This window comes from Gallinula chloropus (assembly GCF_964237585.1).
Source record: "Gallinula chloropus genome assembly, chromosome: 3".
Classification (NCBI taxonomy): Eukaryota; Metazoa; Chordata; class Aves; order Gruiformes; family Rallidae; genus Gallinula; species Gallinula chloropus.
In genome coordinates, this window is record NC_140087.1 from 66,047,474 (window position 1) to 66,072,783 (window position 25,310).

Below are 25,310 nucleotides of genomic sequence, written 5' to 3' on the forward strand. Positions count from 1 at the left end.
ATACACCCCTCTTTGCCTTCATAAGAGGAGGAAAAGCAGGTCAGTTGGCACCATGGGAGAGCTGTAGGCCCTGCATCTACAGTCAATGTTAGCCACTGCAAAGGACATGTGCTCTGGGCCCTCCCTGTATCACTGCCATTGCCAGAAGAGCCATGCAGCATGACGGATGCTCTTGTCTTGGGCCCAGATTCAGTCACCCTTGTTGCTGGTGTTGGAGGCCCAAGCCTCTGATCTCACAACTGTGCATATTTCCCCCAAGATGTTGCTGTTGGCCCCACAGAGACTGTTCACAACCTCTTCATGTGAAGCCGATCTTTATTACAGGCCAGCATTCCAACCCTGCTAAAATACGGTGATAAAACCACATTTCCTCTTGAAATTGCCTCCAGCATACTCCAGCTTCAGCTAACACCACAGCTGTGTACCAACGGTACTTTTGCTACTGGAATGTGCCATGGATATTGCACCAGAGGGCTGTTCCTTGCCATACTTTCTTTTTAACGAAAGCTATAGTATTTTGCAGAGAAGAGCATTACTGAGGGTTTGTCATGTTGAGATGTACGATGGGTGGCGTATCTGTGGCCTTGTTATGGGAGGAAGAGTATCCTTGCACAAGAAGGAGGGCTTGTGACTTTTCAATGTGGGGCACAATCGATTTTCTTGCCCTAGTGCCCAATTTTAGCTAGAACTGCTACAAAGCAGGGTGCTTCACACGATGAGGCTTGTAAGGTGATGTCAGGCCAAAGACAGTTAGCAAAGAGTATTTCAGGTGCACTGCAGACCAGGAGCCAGGGCAGTGGTTGACTGCATCAGTCTCTGTTGATCCACGGTGGGGATAAGGTGGAGGAGTCTCTTGTGCCAAGCCCTGGGCTCAGCCTGCATCACCTTCCTGGAGACAGGCAACAGTAGGAGTAGGGATTCATAAAGCAGGAGGCAATTCAAAAAAGCATGCCACGTAAATGTTGAAAGAGGAGTTTGGGGAGTGGTGGAAGTCCAAAAGAAAGGGTGCTGCCCAGGTGCTTCAGCTGATGCTTATTAGACCTCAAATCAGGAAGGTTATGCAAGCTGGCCTCCTAGAAGAGGTGGTTTTTATTTAGAAAGTTGGAGGAAAGAAGGGTATTTTGGATTTCTGGCCAGGAAGCAAAGGCTGCAAAGGTAATCCCTCTGCTGTGGATGAGCCCAAATTAAACCTAGCTTGATTTTGGAAGGGCAAAGTTGTATGGCAAATCAAGCAGTGTTGGGGGATGAGGGGGAGGAGAAGATAGTGTGATTCAGCCAAAGCTTTCCAAACTTCAAGGAAAGTTAAGTCAGGCAGTGGTGAAATCTAGCAAGTTCCTGTGCTTACTGGAGCTGCTGGCTGAGCTCCACTTGAACCCATAGCCTGGCCCTGCCCTGTGCTAGGAAGAGCAGGATGAATTTGTAAGGCAGTGAGACAGTCTCCTCTCCCCCACCTCTTCACCTACTGTGTTAGTCAGGGGGGATCTTGGAGCCTCGCTGTCTGTCTCCACCCTTGGGGACCTGGGGAAGCACTGTCGCGCTTAGGCTGTGGCCTGCCTTTTTTGGGGCTGCTTATTTCTTTTTGAAGAGCTTGCGGAAGGAGCTCCGGAAACCCCCCTTGGGCTCGTGCCGCGGGTTGTGGTCGCTGAAGGATGTTTGCTCATTGTCATCCTTCTGGCAGAACCTGGTGTTGTCTTCTGCATGGAGCTCCTAAAAGGGAAAAGACAATTTAACCAGCATTTGCAACCTCACATCCTTGTCCCCTTATCTCTCTCTCTCTCTCTCTCTCTCTGCCTTTCGCTGTGCTAGGAGGAACCTGGTGGCTGAGGAGGTTTCACAAGGCTAGGAGACAACAGATCACTTGGGTCTCTGCAGCACTGGTACCTCTGCAGAGATCTTGTTGCAGGCTTTGAGGCAGTGGCAGAGGAGTGGAGGGATGAGCATTGTTAGAAGGAACTAGAGCCCTCCTTGTTGTGTTTAGGGGGAGTTTACTAGCCCATTTCACCAACAAAGGAGCAAGCCAGCATGGGGAGTTAAAGGAACTTCCTACCCTCTCCTTGCTCATGTTTACCCTAGGGTAGTGAGGCTTCAGGCTTCTTGAGCTGATATGGTGTAAAATACTCTTCTGTTGGCTCTGCTGTTGCCTGGTTTTGTATCTGGGGGGCAGAAGGCTTCAGTAGCACACATGCACCTTGCTGTAAACGTGCCACTAAAAGATCTCTACTGCATTCAGGATAGTATCGTGTTCCTCTCAGGCTCTGGGCAAGACCTTTTCTCCAATTTTACCTACCACTGTCATGATGCTCTCCTTTGCTCTGTAGGGGAGAATGTCTCATACAGTTCTGGACTAGTTCCACATCTGCACGCTGCCATGGTCCATAGATCTGTGCAGGTAAGTGCTGAAGACCTCTCAGGACCCTATTTCTGGGAAGGCTGTGTCACTTCCTCTGCTCAACTGTCTACCACCACCTCCACTTGCTAGGCTTTTCTCTCTCTTTTCTTTCAAGGTTTCTTTGCTGCTTTTCAGTGAGGCCATTGGAACCTTCCTCCCATCATCATCTGCATCTTGCTTCATTTTAACAGGAGAGTGTTTCTCCAGGCAGCACTGAGAAAAACTAGTTAAGCACCTCACAGCACCCTTAGCCTCTTCCCCCAGGAAGAGTGAAGAGTGCCCTTCCCCCTGACTCTGACAGCTCAAAGTTGACTTGGAACAGGCACTGCATAACAGAAACATTGTTCCTGCAGACCTGGTGTCCCTGAAGGCTTTGGTGCCACCTGCCATTCCAGTGATTGCCTGAGGTTGGGCACTGTCTGTTTTCACACAGACTTCAGCATGTGTCTGTGGTCCATGCAACAAACAAAACCCATGGGCCAGATCCTTGCTTGTGTTTGGTTGAGTTGGACTGTGTCGCTGCTTTACGCCTGCTGAGGATCCGATACTAAATCCGTTGGGTTTTTTTAACCCAGCACTCCTTACAGGGGGTAGAAAGGCACCTTTTTAACTGTGTGCCACACTGTCATTTCAAACAGCTTTGTGCATGCTTGGTGACCCTCATCAGTTACAGCATTTCCTTGTGAGGGAAGCTCAGCAACAGCTAGAGACACACGAGAGGCTAGCCTGTCTCAAGAGTGTTGTAGCTGTCACTCAGCCAGCTGTGTGCCTCAAGCCCATGTTCATCCCTGGGGAAGAAGTGTATGAAAAGGAACTCCCTCCCTTGGGCATCTACATGTGGAGGAGGACTTTGAATATATGGACTTGGAAGCTATTTTGGCATGCTCTGCCCTAACTGTATCTCAGATCTTTCTCCTGCTGCTGCTTCTGCACCACCACGTGCCTATTTGGGTTTTTTTTTGTCCTTCTATTTAAGCCTCCTTACTTCCAAAAAACTCTGCTTTTCACCCGCTCCTCTCTGCGGGGGGAAGTAACTCCTTTGGGAGCTTCGAGATGAAGCTGAGATCATGTGAGGCTGGACATTCCTCTCCTGCTTCTGCTGCAGACGGCTCCCACTGCTGCTCCGTGTGCTGTAGAGTCTGGTGCTCATGCCCTCAGCGCTTCTCGGCAGCTCCTTCAGAGACCTGCTCAGCTGCTTGCCTTTGCTGTGGAACATCTCACGCTTGTAAGTGCTGCTGCTCACAGGAGTACAGCTCTTAGGCAATGGCTGTAAGGCATGATCTGTCCTCTCTGGTTCTGATGTGAAGTTAACAGGCCTAAGGAAGCAAATGTCTAAGCTGGACTCAGATGAGGCTGGAGAGCAGTTCTCAAAGAGAGCAAGGTTTTGGAAGGCATCATCTTCATAGGGGCCTGGCAGGGTGAAAACCTCCCCAGGGTAGTCGAATTCTTCATAGCTTGGCACAAAGTTCCTCGCATCCTGCAGCAGCTCCACAGAGGTCCTGATGGCTCTCTCTGTGTTCCCCACCGCATCAGCCGGTGGTGCTTCATATTCCATTTCAGGGATGGATTGTAAGGGGGCTGTCAGAGCCTTGAGTTCCTGCTCCGTGAGCTGAGAGGATGCAAGGATGTTCTCTGGCCTCTCATGTTTTCTACTTTCCATTTCCCAGTCAGGGGGCTTTACAGCCTGGATGTTCTCCATTACGGCTGGCTGGGGTTTCTTCATCTGGGGCATCAAATGCCTTAAAAATAAGAAACAAAACAGAAGAACAGAAGGAAGTGGAATACTAAAGGATGACCAAAAAACGGCATAACAAGCCCCCTACCCCCCTTGCTTCCCTATTCTTTTGCTTTTAAGGCCAAAAGGTATTTTCATGTCTTGAAGAACAGTAACAGAGCTGCCACTAATAGAAATTGCCTGGCTGGGTTAGCAGGAGCAAACTTGTAGGGGTAAAACCACTTATTCAGTAACTTAAGCTGACTTTTTTTACTCTACTACACCATTAAATTAATAGAAGCTGAGATGAGAAGCCAACTGATCCATCTCACCTGTTTGTCTGCATTTTAGATTTTTCCTTTCCTCTCTTTCTATAATACAGGGGCTGAATCTTATCTTTTTGTGTTCTGATTGTCTTTGCAGGTGGACAAGGTTCCTCTCTTAGGTAAGGATTGATCCTGTAACACTATTGCTTGGGGCGGGACTCAGTGGTGAAGCCAAACTGTTCTTGTTATTGTCAAACAACAAAAGGAAGCACAGCAACCACTAATTACTGACATAAGAAAAAAAGCAAGTATAGTTTGCTTTGATCCTGATCTCAGTTGGCACCTATCAGTAGGCTAGAAATGTCCAAACATTGCCAGGTGCTACCAACAGCCCTGTCTGCCTTGAATTACTCTTGTGTCTTTTGAATGCATTTGTACTTGAATCTTGTGGTAGTGAGTCACATCGTTCAATGATGTGCTGTGTGGAAAAGTGCTTTTTTTGCTAGTCTGAGACCTTGGTCATATTTCCTAGCTCTTGAAAAGCTGATAGTGAATAATCTGGAGAGTTACTATGCACACCACTGCTGGGCCTATACAAAGACATGTCCTCCCTGGTGCTTGTTAAGACTGATAGCAAGAGCACTGACAGCCCTGGGTAGAGCTCTGAAATGTTTCCTGCTAGTGGAGGGAGCCATCACTTCATCTCTCTATGCATACACAGGGAGTAGTCTTGGAAAGGACAACCTGTAACTGCCTAGTGTCACTGGCATAGTATGAGTGAGAAAGCTTCTACTAGGACAATAGGCTTACGGGGTTGTCGTGCCAGAGGAAGGTGCTGGTGGGAACGACTGTATTGTCTCTTCAGAGTGGATCCCGCTATCACGGATGGATGTCGCACTGGGTGTTGGAGAAACCTCTTGGCTCGTACACTGGGAGGTGAGACCTTTGTACAGCTTCACAAGGGATGACCTGAGGGAGGAGAAATCCATCGTCGTGCTAAGAAATAAGGCAGGGAATGAGCACGATCATGTAGAATCACAGAAAACAGGACTGGGAGGGACCTTAATATTCCCATTCACCTCTTCCCACCCCAAGGAAGGACCTGTTCTACCTACTCTGTCCCAGTCAGCAGGGCATCCTGCTTCTGTCCTGTTCTTCTGTTCTTAATGCCTCTCCTGGTAGCAGTCCCTCCCCAGCAGTCCACTCCAGCCCCTTACCACCCTCCATATTTAGAAGCTTCCCTTGAAGTTTAATCTTGCCCTACTTCCCCGGTGAATCATCATGAGGAGCAAAGGCAAACAGATTTTGATTTAAGTAAAAAAGTCTTGATTTCAAAGAACTCTTCTAACCCACAACCTGAGAATCTACTACATTCTCAGGGTCATTTCTACCACAGTTCATTTCAAACAAGTTATGGGAGGCTTTTGTTTCTCCCACCCCACTTCCCCAGTAAAATAACACTATTCTTTCTCAGTCTTATGAGAGCTTCAGGCAACAGTCTTGACATTCACCAGGGGCCCAAGCTGTGAAAGCAGCTATGTCCCCATGTATTCTCTCACTGGAGAGTGACTTTGCTATCAGCTTAAGGAATCAAATGTTCTTGTGAAACAGGTGGTTGCTATGTTTAGAAGGATTAAACTGATTTTCCTTTCAGTCTCAGAGTTAGACAGAAGAGCCCATCTGAAATCTGACCTCAGTTTGGAGGACAAATGCCAGTAGCTGGCCTTCTCCAGCATTCATATGCAAAGGGATTTGTTTTTATTTCAACAGAGCAATGTGCCTGTTGATCTTGCCTGGACCTAAACCCCCTGTTTCCAGGCTTTCCCCACATCTCCCTTTCCCTGCTGATAGGCAGAATGAGATGATGTCGTGCTTACTTCTTCAGCTTTTTCCTCTTCTGTATAAGCAGATCTTCATTGCATTGGAAGAGGAGGCTATAGTGTGAGATGAAAACCCGGAGGCGCTGCACACACACCAGCAGCAGGTAGTAGTCAGGATGCTCTTGCTCCGTGAACTTCAGGACATTCTGGGGCACAGAGGAGAGCAGGCTGTTTGGATGGTGTCCTAACCCTTTCCAGTGAAAATGTGCTATTGGGACCATGGGTTTAGTGCTCTGGAGTGCTCATGGCACTGCCCTGTGGGAGCTCATCTAGGCATCACCAATTTCTGAGGGACTTGGACAAGATCTGCCTCCTATTACACCAGTGTAAATACACACATAACCACTGTAAACATCATAATGAGATGTGTGGGTGATGCACTGGTTGATTTTGGCACTGGATATATAAACCAATCTCTCCTTTTTATTGGGCTTGCTTTCTGTGCCATTTGCATAGGCTGAAATGTTTTAGTACAATTCAGATAACCTTCCTGTGAAACAGAGCTCTTTATCAGAAAGCTCTGTGTAGGAAAGGTTGTCGGGCCCTAAAACCCCCTAGCTCTCACAAATCTCAGCTAACAGGCATGTGGACCACTCAGCAACAAGACTAGCTCTTGTTACAGGAGTTAGGTCTGAGCTCACAGTAGATGTGCCCCATCTCTGGCCTCCTGTTCTCCCAGAGCAACAGGTAGCAGAGCTTTTTGCTTCCCAGGGAACAAAAGCTGTTTCTGTCAGGCCAAATGGAGAAACTGGCAAATAGAAGCAAGCTTCAGGTGAAAATGATGAAAATTAGGCCATCCTCAGCTGGATTTCGCTTTCAAAGGGTTGGGGTTGTTTTTTTCAGAGAGCCCACTGTGTTTGCCAGAAACCCTGTTCCTGTACAGGCCTGAATAGCAGCTCTGAGTTAAGTCACGTGGTGCTAAGAGTTCAATGAGACAGTTTCCATCCTGGGGCCCTACCTGTAGATGAATAAGGTATTCAGGGATTCGCTGGACTATGTGGAAGAACAGAATGTAGAGATCGGACTTGATTTCTTCTTCTACCTGAAATAAAGAAAGCAACTTCAGAGTCTCTCCCAGCCATAAAATACGTCTGCTTCCAAATGGTTCTGGGTTTTAATGAGTAGTTATGCTCTAAGTCGTTGTAATGGTTCACAGGAGCATGCCAGTCAAGCAGCAGTTGTGTGTGGCAAGTCTGTATCCTGCTTCTGGAAGGAGTATTTGCAACTCCTTCCATCAGCAATAATAGTCCTAAGGATGAAATTCCTTAGGTTGGGGATTATCTATGAGGGACACTCAGCCATAAGTAGGGTTGTATGTTTTAAGTCCACTAGTTAGTTTCATCAAAACCCCAGGTAGATACTGTGGTTCAGAATTAAGTTCTTAAGCCCAAATGAATTGAATTCAATGAGACTGACTTCTAAATTAACGTGTCTTAGAAGCAAGCTGGTGTGGTTTAGTTATGGCACTTTAAAACTATCTTTAACCTTCCTAATTTAATCCAAGAATCAAGGGTGTGAGATCAAACACCTGAAGCTGAACAGTAGACACTTCTCTCTCTAAAGCACCTACAGTTTCACTGGTCTCCCTGTTTGAGTGAGTCCTCCATTTTTCAGGAGATGGCATTTGCCTGGGACATGTCTGGATAGCACATGCATAGGCAAGCTTTCTGGGAGGTCTGATCTGAGACTTTACATCATGTCACAGCAGAAATAGAGCTTTGGTTACACACAGTGATGAACGTGGTAAAACTGCCTTTTGTAGGTGTGTGTCAGCCATGGCAGCATTCAGGAAACTGGTGTTTGGTAATAAAATAAGTGGATTGGCAGAGGAGTCCTATCATGAGCAGGCATAACAGGAAGAAATCTGGGCTTGCATATTGCTGTTACACATCTGTGAAGCAAGCAGGAAGTTTACCTCCTTCAGGATCACCACATGGATCAGAGAGATGCATTCTGGCAGGTCCCTCAAGTAAGCAACATAGTAATCCAGAAAGTTATTCTTTAAAAAGAAAAAAAAAAAAAAAAAAAAAAAAGAAAAAAGAAACTTAAGAGACATTTTTGGTTACAGAGCCAGCCAGAATGAGAACCTGCTTGTTCCCCATCATCACTCCTGGGAGCTCATCAGTGCAGCAGAGCTTCTAAGTCTGTAAAACTTTCAGAGCTTAGGACTTCTCCAGAAAGGATGTTTAATAAAATGTGTTTAATTGTTGAGCATAAAACTCTCTAAAGTTATAAAGCATCAGATCAGTTTTTACACATCCTTTCTGGAGAGGTCCCACTGCTCACCAGGAGCTGGGCAGACCTTCACCCAGAGAAGGCGATACAGTTTACTTGGTGCTGCAAACCATATAGTGTAGGGGGCCTGCCTACCCACTTGTCATAACTCTGAGCAACGTGTGTTGAGCATATGAAACATACTCTTTTCATACCTCACTGACAATACAGACTTCCAAGTTGTAAAGGCTCATGTGTTATTCCTGCAACCTAGTCTAATCTAAGTCTCTTGTATTTATTACAGATGTGTGCCTCCAAGTGTCTGGCATGTGTGCTCCCTGACCATCAAGTACTGCAATGGGACTACCATGCATCATAACTCTGGTCAAAGGAGGCTGGCTGAAAGGCCTTACCCTAACCACAGCTTCACAGCACAGCCTGCCTACTGCAAGGTGTCTGGACCTACCTGTGGGCCATCAACATATCATTGTGAATCATAGCAGAAGAGTCCAGAAAGGTTTGTAACATACCTCATCATTTGTTAACTTCAGGAAGATGTCTCCTAGGATCCCTTGTCGTGGCCAGCTCAGGACTCGTTCCTGTAGAGCATGAAGTAAATCGACATGCTGCTGGACCAGGTACCTCAAAGAGTTGGGGAAGAAACTGAAGGGAGACAGTATCAGACTGGTTACCCAGAGCAGAAGCTCAGCCCTAAGCATGTACATGAAGTGTGTGTTCATGGGTGGTCAGAACAGGCTTGCTTTAAACATGAGTATTAGTTAAAAACTTTTATTGGAGTTCTGGCTGCACCAGAAAGCCCTGGTTTGGCTGCTGTGTATGTGCAGGTACCCTTTTCAGCAGGCGTGTTATTACAGTGTTTTGATGGTTTCTTTGGCTGACTTTGGTGCATTGTGTAGACGTCAAAAGAAAACAATGCTGCTGTAGCTAATGGAGCAGGACCATGGTCCTGAGCCATCTCATAGAGCTTAGAGAAGATAATCCCAACTTTGTATGTTGTCTCATATGTCAGGTCCTTTGTCAATGTAAGCCTTTGATGCAGAGCTGGTCAAAATGTGCTTCTGCCTTTCTGTCATTTCATGCTGATTTCATACAGAATCAGAATGTCAAATATCAAAATATTTTGCCAGATAGAAAGGTCCCAGGGAAAAAGAGTGAAAATAAAAACTCACTTTGGACTATCTTGCTTCAGTTTGATCTCTGTGTGTCATATAACTGCTTAAATGAGGCCACATCAACCCATGTTACCACATGTCCCACAGTGGACTTCTGTCAAATGACTCCTGTTATGTAGAACTCCTAGGAATGGTGGAAAGAGCTAAAAAAGAGCGAGCTAGCAAGAACTGGGCTCCCCAAATATGCTTAGGGGCTAGGAACTCCTAGACCAAAGCTGAGTGAATGGGGAGAGCTGTGGGAGCTATATCCCATTCTGGAAAGCAAGGAAGGTCTTTGCCAAGAGCTGGATTTAACTGTTAAGCTGGATCAGTCCCACTGATCTTGTGTCTGTGTCTAAATATGTGTGTATGCCTGTTATATCAATATCTGATGCATAGCAACCACGGGCCAGGGGCATTGTGCCCACTGCAGCTTCTAGAGCTGGAGCTGTGGGCTGGGAGAAACTGAAAGTGAACGCACAAAGCTTTGTTCCCACAGGAGAAAGGAGCATGAGAAAGGAGGAGACTGATGGGACACAGAAGACGACTGAAATGAAATAGTAGTGAAACCTTTTGGGATGCAGGGTGGACAAGATGCAAGGGTAGACAGGGACGTCTTCAATTGCTGCAGAAAAAACCTCCCAGTGCTTTCAGTTTCCAACTAGAAATAAGCTCTAAATGTTAAAAGATCTCTGAGTGGATGAAAGAGGAGTGGGAAAGAGGATGATGCAGAAAGAATATTGACTGAAGAAAACACCCCAAAAGCACACTAAATCAATACCTTCTCTCTTTGGTGCTCCTTTTCACATCTGGCCCTTGCAACGTGGCCTTGATCTTCAGGATTAGGGAAAGGTTGATGACATACTTCCTCTCTGACTCCAGCAGCTCCAAAGCAATGTTCTGCCTTTTGGCTTCCAGAAGGTAATGGTTACATTTAAAAACAAGGAAATGCTGACCTCAAGGACAGTCTCATGTTAGACTGGTAATCTGATGTTAAATCATGAAAGGGGAAATTGTTGAAAAGCAACACCATTGTCTTGTCTTTGTGTGTCTACTTTCTCCAAAACATAAAATTCTAACCTGAGCTACAGCATGTCCCAGGCATCACTGGAGCTGGTTTGTTAAGAAAGCTCCAAAGCAAAAATATTTTCCCCTATGAATACCATTTTTTTTTCTAAGAATAACAAAACAGAAATGGAAAAACAACTCACATCCAGTTTCCTGACAAAAGAGAAGTTGTATTTTTCACCTGCTTTAGCAACTAGACTGTCACAATCCCATTAGTGCTCTGAACCTGCCAGGTCGTAGAAAGGAGAATGGGTGTCCTGGGTGCACAGAAATTCTATCAATGGTACAGCCCTGCAAATATAGGAGCCAGAAGTCTTGGAAACTGAGGCCCTGAGACATACCCCCAGCAGGACAACCTGGTTTGCACGTGCCTCTGTAGAAGCTGATTACTGACCAGCTCACACCAGATGTGAATACAGTTTTGAGCCTCTCTAGCCAGAGTTTCCACTCTGTCCTTACCAGCCAAAGAAGGTTCACATAAAATGTCTGCTGAGCTGTATCTGCTTTGGCCCATGTCTTTCCCCCTCTCTGGTTGCTCTTTGGAAATGTACTCATCGCCCCAGTCCTTGGTGTCCTTGGGCTGCTTCCATACTGTTGATGGCAGATGCACTTTTGACTGCCCATCTGTTGTCAGGGAAGGCTTAAGGCTGTCATCTGTCTCTATGGTTGCTCCTGCAATGGCAAACAGCTGTATGGATCTTGACATATCAGTTGGCGGGTTATGCTACAGCAAGCAGCTAACATGCATTTGAAGGACTGGAAGGAGAGTTTGAAGCATTGTCTGTGCTTCACAGGGGGTGTAATTTGTAGTGTTAATTTACAAACGGAAGTGCAGTTGGCAAGCACTTTGGCAAAAAAATGTTCACACTCTTCCAGCATTTATTTTCAGGCCAAGTAAGGTCTGAAATTAGACACATTAGAAAGAAAACATATTCCAAATGTGGTTGCACTTCAGAGTGTTGGGGCACTTCCAGACAGTAGTATGATACTTACTGGTAGGTATTGTAGAAACAAAGTCACATAATTTGGGTTTAAACACCATTTTCAGTGGATGTAAACCATCATGGCTCTTAAAATTTTTGTTAGTGCGCTGTGATTTTGCAGCAGCAGCAGGACTATTAAATGGCAGAGAAGGCAGGGGAGGCTGCAGGTGTATTAGAGCCATTGGGCTGGAACTGCTTTAATGCAAATATTTAGAATTTGGGTTGCAATGAACCATTTTCCCTAGCTTTCATTCTTTTCCCCCCAAGTGGATCCAAGCAAAAGAGCCCTCAAGGATTGTAAGTGCTTTTGGTGAACAGTGCAGACATCTAATGGTTGTTCTCATGTGTCCTTTTGCTGGCCAAGATCCTTAATGTCCCCTTACTATACCCTTCTCTTCTGAACTATTTTTATTTTTGCCAGAAAAACTCCTCTGTTACTGTTCAGACATGTCTGCAAGGAATCTGGGAGCTAGTGCGCAAATAAGTAGCTCACCAATTCTACTGCAAGGACCATCTCTTCCTAAGTGGCAAGGTGGCACTCATCATTCTTTGCCATTATCAGTAAGCCTTCTTCCTTTCTGCAAAGGCACTTAGAAACTGTGTAAGCATCAACAAAAGACTTTCCCTGCTAAATATCCATCCTTTGCATTGTCTGTCAGGTGTGTTTGTCTGCCTTCAGGGTTTGCCCTCATGTCTCAACTGTAGGTAGGAAAATGAAGGTACATGTCCAAGTGAACAACATCTCTGTGAAATGTGTCCCCTGAAAGCATTTCTTCAGTGCAGTAAATCAAGAGCTCTCAGTAAATCACTGTCCTGATGGTCTTTATCAGTTTAGTATTTTCCTACCTGGACCTGCTATGACTTTCACACTTCCTTCTCCCATTGGCATGATCCTGGTGTCAGACACTGTTGAAAAACAAAGGGAAACTTTACAAGAGAAAACAGTTGAAGAAGAGCAGGCTTCCTCCTTCCAAATCTAGTCAGTATAGTTACATCCTCATGTTTTTCCCATTTTTCTATGGAAACACCCCTGCTAGATCCTCCAATAAGGAGACTCTTTACTGTTGTGGCAGTAGCACCTGTAAGCATACTAACGTTGAGGTCCCTGTTGTGCTTGGTACTGCATGACTGCAGAGCAAAGTGAGCACTCTTGGCTTGTCCTTGCTTAGTAGGTGTGTGTTGGGCAGAAGGCACTCAGCCATGAGAACAAGAGGATGGAGACCTGATACAGAAACGCAGCTTCCATTTTGAGTGGAAGTGAACTTATTGAAGAATAGAGGGGTGATATGACTGGAAAGAAAGGGCAGTGAGAGAAGTGAGTGAGAGGTGAACATGCAAGAGGGATATGAGGGAGAGGGCTAGCATACCACCTCAGAGTAGGGCAGACGGGGGCCATGACTTGCTGGATTCTGAGCAGAATAGAGTGGAAAACAACTCATGGTTTTCATGTGATCTCTGCTTTTGTTGGCATTTTAAATGTATACATTTTAGTGTTGTCCTATCTGAACAGCAGGAGAGTGATACACTAGCTTAGGCTTCCAAAGTTGATTATAGAAAATAAAAACCCCTCTGCCCCTTCACCTTTTCTTTGATTCCAGCCTTCACAAGTGTTTCTCAGTTTACAGTGTTTTCCTGGTCCAATTATAACCCTAACACCACAGGCTAGTAACTTGCACAGCTAACAGGGAGCAGCGATTCTCCTAAAAGTGTGTATACACAAGGACCAGTGATACCAGTAGCCTAGTGTGTATATGTACCAACTCCCATGTCCCCTTGCCAAATCAACCAGTGGTATGGCCCCTTAATGACTCCAGGTCATCTCACAGCGCAAAACCTGTGCCCTGCTCCACAGGTTGTAGTAGTTTTATCTGGGGGTCCTACTTGGCTCTGTGTCTGTGCCTCTAAGGCATTGCAAGATCTATCCTGCTTATCTTTCCTTGGAAGAGACAAGCACCAGCTTTTGGAACAGTGTTCACGGAGAACTATCTCCTGAATCCAGGCAGGCACCAAGGTTGCTCTCCTGGGTTGCTTTCCTGAGGTGCATGCACAGACCCAGGAGCAGAGCTGCTGATGGGAGCACCCCTTTTTTTGTGCTGCTGGCGCCTGAGGAAAACTTGGTGTCCTTTTACCCTAGTCACCTTTTTCTGGATATTTTTTTCTGGGGAAGGCACTGAACTTACCTACTCTGTTTCCTACCTTTCTCATAAGTCACGTTGTGTAAAAGACTTGTAAAATCTTCATTGATCAGCACAGGTTCTGGGAGGTTAATGGATCGAAATGGGCTGCCTTGGAGAGGTGTAGGCACTGTCTGTGATCCGTGATCATCCTTCTGTGCTCTTCTGTACAAATACAAAGAGCAAGACAGTTGGAAAGTATGAACACTAGAGGTGAAGCTCCTACACTGCAGTTGTTGCAGACATCAATGTAAGTACAAACACAGTGTCAGAAGTAGGACAACTCCAGCAGAAACCAGGAAAAGAGTTGACTTTAATGCAGTTTGTGAACAATGTTCTGGAAGTAACTTCTGCTGGCTATAGGAGAAGGTTATTTCAGCTCTGTTCTTTTGCAGAGCATATTTCATCTAATTAAATGGCTTAATTAGCTAAGGGGCTAGCCTAGATTTGTGGAGTGTTTGCATCCAGGCAGCTGTACAACTGTCCATTTCATCACAGCAACAGTGTGGCCCAGCGGCGTGCAAACACAGTCCTGCACAACTCCACTTAAATGAAAGGCTGGTGATGGGAAAGCACCATCAGGACCCCGCTGAGTCCTACACACTCCGAAAGGGAAACTGCAGTGCTGTTGTCTGGATGGGGGTGGCTTAGCGATAGCTTGTAATAATGAAGGCTCCTGACTTTTGACATGACTCTAGCAGGTCTGTGTGTTCCACCAGGTCTGGGTTTCCCTGAGAGCTGCTGGGGCTGTTTTACTGTTGGAATCCCAGTGAGGTGTTTTTGGTTTTCTGCTGTTTGCTTTGTAGGGGTACGTGTCTAAAAGCCTAGGGTGAACTGAAGGCTAGAGCTTCCACTAATAATCAGGGTTCATATGCATGTCCAGCCAGGAAAAGATTAAGTACTTAAGCTATAAAGAAATGAACAAAACAGCCACCGCTGCTAATTAGTACTTCCAGAGCCCTGCAGTTTGGGCACTTACTTAGCTTTAACTTTCCGTGATTCCCGACGTTTCTCTTGCTGCAGCTGCTCAATTTTCTGTTGCATTTCCTCCTGCTTGGCACTGATTTCTTCGATCATTGACTTTGCATCGCTGAGCTCCTCCTGAGAAACAGGCAAAAGCACACCGTTCCCAGGGTGCCCATTAGCCTTACATAGCACAGCTCTAAATTCTGACTGCTGTGTGCTAGAGCTGCTTCTGGGTGCTCTGGAGAGTGGCTCTCCGGTGTGTGTAATACATGCTATGGACAACATGGCAATCTTTAATTCAGCAACAGGCTACTCACCCCAAGCCAGCATAATGAAACATGTTTAAGGCACTGGTGAAAGATGGAGACAGAAGGCTATTTCCATCACCAGTTGGCTAGGACAACTCCTGCCATTAATGGCGCTTGGAAGTGGGCCTAAGGAAGCACATTTCCCTCTGCAGTTCTCCAGCATGTGTATTCACATGTTGCACTTGGTTCAGATCTCAGTGTGATCACTCACATGTATAAGCTTTTGTCAGTCTGGCCTTTGAGAGGCCTTTTTAGCCTGGTTTTCTAAGGAAATGAAGGCCCTCCATAAGCTCCCTGTCAGCATGTCCTCCCCCCAGGTAGTTTCAGATAAGCCTTATTCGGATATAGAACTGATGCATGAAGTTCCTGCAGGTTTTATCTATGTGAGCCGCAGGACAGAGGAGAAAGACTCAAAGGTTTTTTTATAAATAAAAGAAGGATTTTCACCAAGCAAGGAGGTGGCTTCACTGGAAGCTCAATGGATAGTGGGCATGAAGCAGAGGAAGAACAGCCTTTAGCCCTCCCATTGCTTGCATTATTCCTTGTATCTGGATTTAGTAGCCCTTCCCCCCTGCCCCCACCCCAGCCCCCGCCAATGTCCTAGATAAACCTGCCTCTGGTTGCCTTGACACCTCTGCCATGTACGCTTACAATTCTTCTTGTCTCCCTTGCTCATCTGGGGCCACAGGGCTCATTTTGCTCAGTGCCATCCATCTCTCCCTGTCACAGGGTCAGTAATGGACTTTCCAGTAAAGCAGCCCTCTTTAACTTCACAAAGTATTATTGACTCAGCAAAACCCCATGGGGAAAGTTTACCATAAGAACAATAAAACAGTTCCTCTGCCTGGCTCCTCACAGGCATTTATCCAGTTTCTGCATGAAGACGCTGGCTGGCTTAAAGTATGCATCAGGCCTTCTTGCTCCAGTCCTTTGTCTTTATCCTCTTGGGCTGGATCAAACCAGGCAGCACTTCCTCCCAGCCGTGTGGGAATGCAACTTCAAAAGGCTTTAGGATTTTGTGTTAATTCCCTGCTCCCCAGTGGCTTTGTTTCCGGCAGGAAATGCAGGAGACCTGACCCAGGGAGGTATGGTACAGAGGCCATGTGGCAGCCTGTGAACAGGCCACATGCCTGTTGCATGTGCAGTCCCTGTTGCTTATGGCCAGGACAGCTCACAGCACTGCCTCATGGCCCATTGAGAAGACTAAAGAGGCCAAGGCATGGGTTAAATTTGGGTTGGAGTAGTCCAGGGAGACACAAAGCCAAAGGAAGGGCACCAGATACATTTGAAACAATTGCTAGCTCATTTTCTTTGCAAGCAGAAAGGGTTGATGGATGCAGGAGAATGCTGCCCCATGCCACCTGAGATAATGTGGCAGGTATGCAGCCCCCCCTGCACGTCACACTCCTACCTTGAATGTGTTGAGGGAATTCTTCATCTCAGCCACTTTCTCTTCCATGGCACAGCGGCAGCTCTTGACCTTCTCCTCCAGGGCGTACTCGCCATGTTGGATTCGTGACAGTTCCTGCATCGCTTCTGTGAAACCCGCCTTCAACTCAGAGGCTAATGCCTGCAACTAGAGGTTCAGAATGGCATAAAGGCTGTGTGTAACCCATCCTATAAGGTGCTGTCCTCTTTCTCCTTCTCCTGTCATGTCTGGGAGAGATGGGGAGAAGTTTGGCCCCTGCTGCAGCCTCAGTACAGGGTAGGAGGTGTTTGTCTTAGGCAGGCAATGTGCCTCTTTTTAGACTCAGAGTTTTTTTCCAGGCTCCCTGGCAGTTTGCAGCCTGTCAGTTTGTAGGAGAAGACAGCCTGAAACATGCCAAGAAGGCTTGCAATAACAGCAGCCAGATTATCAATCCCCAAAGCAGATGAGCAGTCAAGATCATGTATGTTTTTGAGCAAGTGCTCCTTTCTCACATGCTCATGGAGCTGGTGCTCTCCCCAGACAGGTCTAACACCTCCTTGCTCTCCAAGGGCTGTGGAGGAACTCTGTCCTTGGTCAGTGGGCCCTTTCCAGGGAATGAGGCAGCTTTAACTCATGATGAGGAAGGGAGTGAGAGGTTTTCCCCTGGCATACAGTGATACTGTGTGCCTCCTCTCCCTGAATTCTGTCCCTAGAGGCCCTAGTGCTGCTGGAAGAGCTCACAACCTAAGCTGGAGGCAGCCGGTTGATAGCTGGGCGAAGCAGGAGACAGAGCAGGGCAAGCCAGGCTGGCGTAGCGAGCAGACAAGGCAGGTGTGGAGGTGGGCAGTGAGGGGAGGCAGGCAGCTTGCAGAGGGTGAAGCGGGCACAACCCTCGTCAGGGGCAGCTTGGGCCGGCGACCCTGAACTCTGCCCTGCTGCTGTGAGCAAGGCGCTCATTCTGCCTGCACAAAGCCCACAGCAAGGTCCCGGCCCAAGGTGCTTCAGTAGCAGTGTTTTTTACCTTTACAACAGAAATTCGGCCTAACATCTGGTTATAAACTGAGTCCAAAACTGGAGCACTGATGGTAAGAGGACAGCCACCCCGGGGAACTCAGGCGCTTGACTCCTGTAAATGGAGCAGAGATGGCTTCCGATACCTTGGGGCAATGGCATGCACCATCCTCCTCTGATCAAGACTGGCAGTGTCTTTACAGAGGACATCTGCCTGACATCCCCACTCCTACCCCAGTGCTTTCCCCACAGTTCGCAGTCTGGTCTAGCTGAAATGTGTTCCCAGGGCTGCCTGGGTAGGAAGAACAGGACTCATGGGGGCTGGGACAGGGCAGAAGGGAGCAGGAGGCTGAGGACATCTTCCCTCCTCAGATAGTCAGCTCTGACTCCCTAAGCCAGCTGGAGCTTCGGACCCCTTGGTTCAATCCCTTCACTCACCTTTCCTGGCCACAGTGGACACCTTCCTGTGACACTCCTGTGTCACAGGAATTGTCACCCTGTGAACTGTGAGTTTAGCCTAAATGATTGGAGGGGCTGCTTGGGGCCATGGCTGCTGGGGGAGATGATGACCATACTGCTTCTGCTATCTCAGGTTAGGCTGGTAAGTCAGATGGTCTTAGCATCACCAGACATCCTAACATACATGCCTGGAGAAGGGGAGGGATGTAAAGTACTGCAATTGTGCTAAATGTTAATAACCCTGCTCACAGGTGCTTGCCATAGTTCCACTGAACTGATATTGGCAAGGCAGAGTCTCCCTGCTAGCCTGCATCAGGGCTGCATTGCACACTTTCCTCCAAGTGAAAAGGGGTGATTAATCACATCTGGCCATTCCAACTGAAATATGCTATTCTGTCCTATCCATCTGAGAGATCTGCTTCAGGATGGAGATGTCACAGCCTCAAGTCCTGCTATAGCACTGGAGCAATCCAGAAGCTGGCTCTGAAGATAACTATGTTTGGGGCAAATAAGCCCAAACCAAAAGTTTTTTGCCCACAAGCCTGGCCATATCCTCCTCAGATGCTTCTAGAGAGAGGGGCTTAACTAGACATCCTTTGTAAAGGATACAGGGGTGGGAGTCATTGCTGATCTAGAGGTTTCAGACTCAAAAACTCAGATGCGTCAGCAAAAAGGAACCACTACAGAGACTTCTGTGTCCATGTGCACTGAAATGCTCTGTGAAAGCAGAGTTCAGGCAGCCACAGGAAAGATTTGGACTAGAGGCTGGACTCTGCATCTAAGAGCAGAGAGTAATTTGTTATTTCAGGGTACTCTATTTGCCAGTCTCTGCTTTTGCAGGCACAGTACTAGCTTTGTTTCTTTGTGTATCCTTTCCAGTGCTCCAGTCCTCAGCCTGGGTCTGTCCTGCCTTGTACATCCTTCCTCAGCCCCATGCAGCTTGCAGTGGCTATTTCAGACACAGAAATGCATTTTACACTTGCATTTCCCGTTGTTGCCGCTTGATGGATGAAAGCAGCCAGCAACACCATTGGTCACATCTGCCAGGGCTTGTTGTATGGCTGGGCATGAAGTGCTGGAAACTCTGCAAACTCCCTCCTCTGCTGCCCTCACTGCTCGGAGGATAGAAAGGAAGCACAAACAGGCTTGTGGCATTGGATGCAAGTTTGATCCAAAATTATGTGTAGTAGTACAGGAACAACCCTTTGAAGTCCTGCCAAGTTCAGTATAGTGCTTGAGCTGTGGATTTTAGTTTCTCATTTCTAATGACAGCTGTATAAAACTATCCTTTAAATGCCATGGGCCATTACAGCAAATACAAGCAGTTGAAGCATCAGCTTATGCTTATGTCTTGCCCAAGTGATGATGCCTACAGGATCAGAGAGACACTTCACAGGTTTGCGAAACCCTGCAAAGTCAAGTCAATTCAGTGTTTCCGAAGTATGGAAAAGACATACATTACTGCAGAAATTTGGCAACGGTTTAATGTGTTGCCCTGGCTCACCTATTCACATGGGAATAAATACTATTGAAGAGGAACACACCTTAACAACTTAAGTTGAACTACTTAACGCCTAGAGGATAAATAAACCTGCATAGTTATAGGGAGTCCTTAGAACCTGTGCAAGAACTATTAAAAAAAAAATAAAGAAAATAAAAGCAACATTTACATATCTAAACAATTTAGTACAAGATACATGTTTCAGCCCACACCTGCCTTTGGAGTGTAGCCCTCAAGCCTGACAAAGCAATGCAGTGAAGGATCCAGCGCCATGCAACTGCAGCAGATTACACCTTTTCTGGGGGGCCATGACTCTCATTTTACCCGCCACTCTGATGTTTTTCATCTCTGTGTGGAAAAGTAATGCAAGTAAAATCTCTAGTGAGACCAAATAACTGTGCTATGCTCTGGGGGTAGCTACCTGTGGGATTATTCTCTCCTCTTTGTGTGACCCTGATTAATAGGACACTGAGAAGCTTGTGACTCTCACATCCCAAAAGGAATATGAACTCTCTTCCAAAATCCACCTGGAGAGGGGAGTTTGTTACACTGAAGCAGGGTCTGCTCTTAGGGACCTTGAGCCAAAGCCTGCCAAAACCAGTAGAAAACAGGCATATGGTGAAGAAATACCGCACAGGACTAATTCTGCTCCTATAAATATATTCCAGAAAAGAGCAAAGCCTTCTGTGGTTATGAAGAAGTATCATCTGTGTTACTTCCCCTAGCTTATCTACTGTCCATCCCTCTGCACACCTAATGTGGCTGATCTGAAGAAGTAAGGATTCTGTCACCAAAAATAGCTGCCTGAGGACACTGCCTGGCACAAAGCCACAAAGCCCAGATTGGATTTTTCTGAGCTGTATGATCACAGAACAACTAATTTCTAGTGCAACTACTAACTCTTATACATAAGGGCAATACTCCTACAGCCAAACATTAGGAAGGCTTACAAGGCCACATGGCAGGAAAACAACAGACCTGTCCTCATTTCCAGTGGTAGAGAATCCAGCCCCAGGAGTATCTTCAGGATTTATATTCCTAGGCAAGGATAGTAGGAATAAAGGCAGAGCAGCGGGGTAAGGACAGATGGATGGAGATACTGAAAGGGGGCTGCAAGCATTTAATCAGCTCTTGTTTCACATCTGTGCAGCTTTTTTTTGTTAACTGCAGCGTCCATAGGGCCATTGCTGAAGCAGAAGGGGACATCTAGCTGTTAACTTTCATTTAAAGGATTCTTCAGGGTATCAGTTTTTCTGGAAAGCAACACACATACATGGTGCTCCCACTGTGCTGGGACCTTAAGCAACGCAGTCACAGCCCCTGCCTGGAGCTGTCTGGGTGAGGAAAGATGAGAAGCACTGACTAGTTAATGGAAAGCACTATCTTCTCCACTTGCCACGGTGCACTTGCAAGCAATTACAGGCATTAGTGTTGCAGTAGTAACAAGGGAAGTCTCAAATAGTCAGGGTTTCCAGTTCAGGGATACAGTTCTCTTTCAGGTTACAGTTCTGTATTAAAACAGAACCAAGGTTTAAAGGGCTCAAAACTCTGTTGCATTTCCTGCAGACTGGAAATACGTATGAAACATCACTGTGGAAACACCAAAACTGCAACTTACAGGAAGGATGCTCCCTGGGCTGTAGTACAGACAATCGTGTTGCATCCAGGTTGGCTAATTGCAGCAAGAACATTAACTTGAAGACTGGCCACAGAGCTCTGGAAGTCCTGATTACCTTGAGCCAACACGTGCTCAAAGACAGAATTTCCAAGCTCCTGGCTTGGGAGCCAGAGACATGCAGCAAGACTCAGTGCTCTGGATGGCCCTACTGCTCTGGATTATCAGGCAAGAACACCTCATGGTCCAAGGAGCTGTGAGGCTACCAGGATAACCCAGAGCCCCCCAGGAGCTGTGGTGCCCTGCTGGGGAAGACATCCCCCACTCCATGCCAATCAAGACACCCTTGCTCCTGGGACAGTTCATTGGCTTTGGCAAAAGCTCATGAGAGCTCAGCCATGAAATCTCCCTCTGGCGCAGTGAATTGACGTTCTGTAATTGGTGCTAATAATGCTACCTAGTTAATAGGCTGAGCTCACAAATCACCTATCTAAACACAACTGGTTGTGGGCAGAGAAATTTTGCTAAAGTGTCTTCTAAGATGAGGCCCAAGATGTGATATGTGTGACTTATTCATGCAGTGTGCACATTTAGTTGCTGTGTTCCTTGTAAGTGCCTACATTTTTCTTTCCACTTAATTTAGTTTTTTAACTACTGCTCATCTATTAGTAACTCTTTAAACTCTTCAAGTTATTTAGGGCATTTTGCTCATCTTTACCTGGGAAATCTGTGTTGCAGGGGTACTCACAGGCACAGTTTCAGTCTCTCCTGCGGGAATAAAGAACTTCAGTCAATTAAAATGATTTATTATGGTTGCTATAAATAACTGGAACAGAGGATTTGAAGTCTCTCTTGAGGTGCAAATCAGTTTTAAAGGACTCAAGTCTCACTATAAGAGATGTGAACACCATATTCCTTGTAAAATAAACTGCACTTGTAAAACAGGAATGACTCACCTAAATCAGACATTATATTCACCTCATTTGCTGTCCTGTGTCTGTTCAAGGCTAATCTGTGTGAAGAGGTGAGAAACCTTATATGTGCAATTAGGACATATAATTGCTCTGTGATAACTTCAGTTCTGTGTACAAGCCTTAAGTAATAGGCTTTTTCCCCTAAAACAGTAGTGATCCATCTCTATTCAGAAATTGTGAATTTTATCCTCTACTATATTTGTTATCTCCACAAAAGGCTAATGTGATCTGGATATTTGAAGCCCTAAGTTGTATTTTGTCACAGTGCATTCCAAGTAGAAGTTGTGTCTTTTGTAACATAAAAAAAAATAGATCTTTTAATCAGTTCTAAATCCCTTGGGTTTTGTGACATTGTGATCCCTCCTCATCTTGCACAATGTTAAGCTAGGCTTAACATTTCTGAAACAGACTTGGCTCATTGAGGAGCTTGTGTCTGTTTTGCAGGAGTGTTCTGGACATTGCAGAGACATTATGTCTAGACATTAATGGGTTATTGATTCAAACAAACAAACAAAAAATTACTTATTTCCTCTTCTAGCATTGTCTCTTGTACTGAAACCTGTGATTATCCAAAAGGAATTGCCACTGTTCGTGCTGCCATTGCACTTTGAGGAAGCTGCAGTCCAACGGCCATTAGTTCCCATGTTATTCCCTACATCAAGCTCCCTGTCTGGCCTTCACTTCCACAAAATACTGTGCCACCTAGTTTCTCATCTGGATCTCCCCCTGTTGTCAGTTTCACTTCATGAGGTGGGTTTTCTCTTGCCTCCAAGAATTTGCTTCCTCTGTCTCTGCTTTCAGTCACAGACATGACCAGTGGCCCCGTGTCAAACTCCCTCTTTCCAGGCTGGCTGCAGATGCTCAGTACTTTACCCACTTGGGCCTTCAAGACCACAGAAATTCAGTCCTGCAGAGCCTTGAAAAGTGTGCAGGGAGGACGCTAGGCAGTCAGCAAGTTCATGATGTGGAAAGCTGAAGCCTGGAAGTCAGAGCTTTACAAGGCACTGCTATGTTCTGATTTCTTTACCCCTGAGGGGGAATATGGGTTATCACCAAGGGCACCTATGAATTGGCCCTGTTCTGGTCTCTAGGATTTGTCCTGATTCAAAGGAGTATGAGCAAATTCCACAGTGACTTGCAGAAGCGAGAGGTAGAGGAAGAGAGGCCATGTGTCCCCCTCTGCCTATGTGGCACTTTCTCCCCATGCTGGTTGGTCTTGCAGCCATGGGGTTGTGCAGCAGGGTCAGACATTGACTCTCTGGGGGATATCCTCCCAGGTTCCTCTGGGGGAAAACAAGGCACAGAGGCTGACTGGGAGAAGTAACCATGACCCCAAACAGCTGACAGTTTGGGGTCAAAACTCATCATCCAGCCAGCTCCAAGTCCAAATTTTCATCTTTTAAATGGTTGTTTTAATTTTCAGCTTTGGCCCTTATAGATTTGGTTTGTTTTGCTTTGCTTTTTTCCCTGAATTTTCTCTGCAAGTCCACAGATCAGAAACTGACTTTTGGCCTGAAGTGAATGACAAAGCTTTCTCGTGATGGCTGGAGTTGAGGCTTGGGAAGACAGCTAGTGCAAACAGCCATCCTCCTGAGTCAAGAAAACTGAGGTACGTATCTGTTTCTGATGATAGCTCTGGCCTGGCCAGAACCAGGACAAAATGTTACTGCTGGGCTATGACTGTGGGATAGTGACGACTCACCCGACAGAGCAAGAAGGTATGTTTCTTAATTAATAGCACAATATAAACTGAATGCTGGGAGGACAGGAAGATGCTGTTTTAGCAAAGTTGTAGACATACTGAATACTGAGCTTTGTGAAGAGCTGGAGGTGTCAGGTAGAAGTGTGTCACAGCCAGAAATAGCTGAGGTCACTCCTCACATTTCAATGGGTGTGTTTCAATCTGATATAAACCAGAGAGGGCTCGACCCAAGCCCAGTGGAAGTCTTTAGGGCTCTTTTATTTGGGTGTGTAATGTCCTTGGACACACTCAAAGGTAGGAATTGCTCCTGAGTAAGAGACCAGAAGTGGGGGGAGGATCCCTGCTACTGTGATTTTGCCTCCCACTTTTGCCATGAGCAGAAGCACTCTTTGCATTCACCCAGTGAAAACCCAGATAACATCTATAAAGTCACTGCTAAGAGCTGGAGCAGAGGAGGCTTCTCACAGTTGCACTGTGGGAAGCAAGGGGCTTTGTGGTTATCTCCCAATTTCTGCAGTGAACATCTTCAGCCCATTAGGGGGATACCAATTAATTGGAAAAAAAGTCCCTGAGCTAATATCCTTTTCAGCCTGCTGTAGTGCAGGGACCTAGGTACACAGACCTAATTTAGCCAGAAGAATAATAATAGAGAAATTAACTCTTCCCTTACCTATGCCATGAATGAGTGTTAGCACCACCAAGCATCTTTTAAGAGGGAAAGAGATGGACCAGGCTCTCTCCTGAGCTGACTGTTACGGGCACTCCTAAAGCTGCTTCCCCTACTCCTCATAGTTTGAAGAATTCCTTAGCATATGGATAGTGTCACCTCTGAGGTGGTAAGGCAGAGCACAATGCTGCTTGGGGTAGAAAGCAAGTACTGCCAGCCCTGCATTCCTCCACAAGAAGAACATCTAAAGTCCATAACAACTAAAACTCTGGACCTGAAACCCCTGAGCTTTGCAGGCTTTCTAGAAGTAGACTGTAGCAGGACTGGTTGCATGCAGGCAGTGTGGCCTGGATACAGCTTGGTGCTCAGAAGATTGGGACTGGTGCAGAAGTCTGGGCTGTGGCACTGACATGAACAAGAACCCCTTACAACAAAGCATGTGGAGGGAGAGAAGCAAATCCTCATCACAGTGCCCTTGTCTAAGACATAGCTTTTGACAGAAGTCTCTGTACATCCCAAGGCAGAGGTGGCGACAAGAAAAGAGAGGGGAATGACTTCCCATGTTGGACATTACATATGCCGCATGATTACTTTCTGGAGGGGGGAAGGAGGTGTTTCTAAAATAAGAGATTAAAAACTTCAAACTCCAGGTGTTTCTATGAAACTGAAAGGAACATTTACCCAGGGCTGAAATGGCTAAGAGATGCTTCTGGGGGTGGGGCTGGCTGGCAGCTGCCAACAGATAGGTCTTACAAGGACAGGTTTCTACCTTGCTGTCTTTCATACTGTCAAGAAGTGAAGTAAGAGGATGCTTTACCTTCTTGTTTGTTTGAGTCCAT

General features: G+C 46.3%; 1 protein-coding gene across 1 annotated transcript; it reads right to left on the minus strand.

Moving 5' to 3' along the window:
• Positions 1-1,569: 1,569 nt before the first annotated feature.
• ARHGEF33 (Rho guanine nucleotide exchange factor 33) lies at positions 1,570-25,310 on the minus strand (the record flags this gene model as incomplete). The annotated part of the gene is made up of 15 exons (XM_084261383.1): positions 1,570-1,707; positions 3,375-4,128; positions 5,180-5,365; positions 6,247-6,395; positions 7,208-7,291; positions 8,165-8,248; positions 8,994-9,126; positions 10,417-10,546; positions 11,163-11,375; positions 12,533-12,592; positions 13,883-14,025; positions 14,840-14,961; positions 16,546-16,710; positions 21,847-21,896; positions 25,289-25,310. The coding sequence occupies 15 exons, from the start codon at positions 25,308-25,310 to the stop codon at positions 1,570-1,572; spliced, it is 2,433 nt and encodes an 810-aa protein (XP_084117509.1).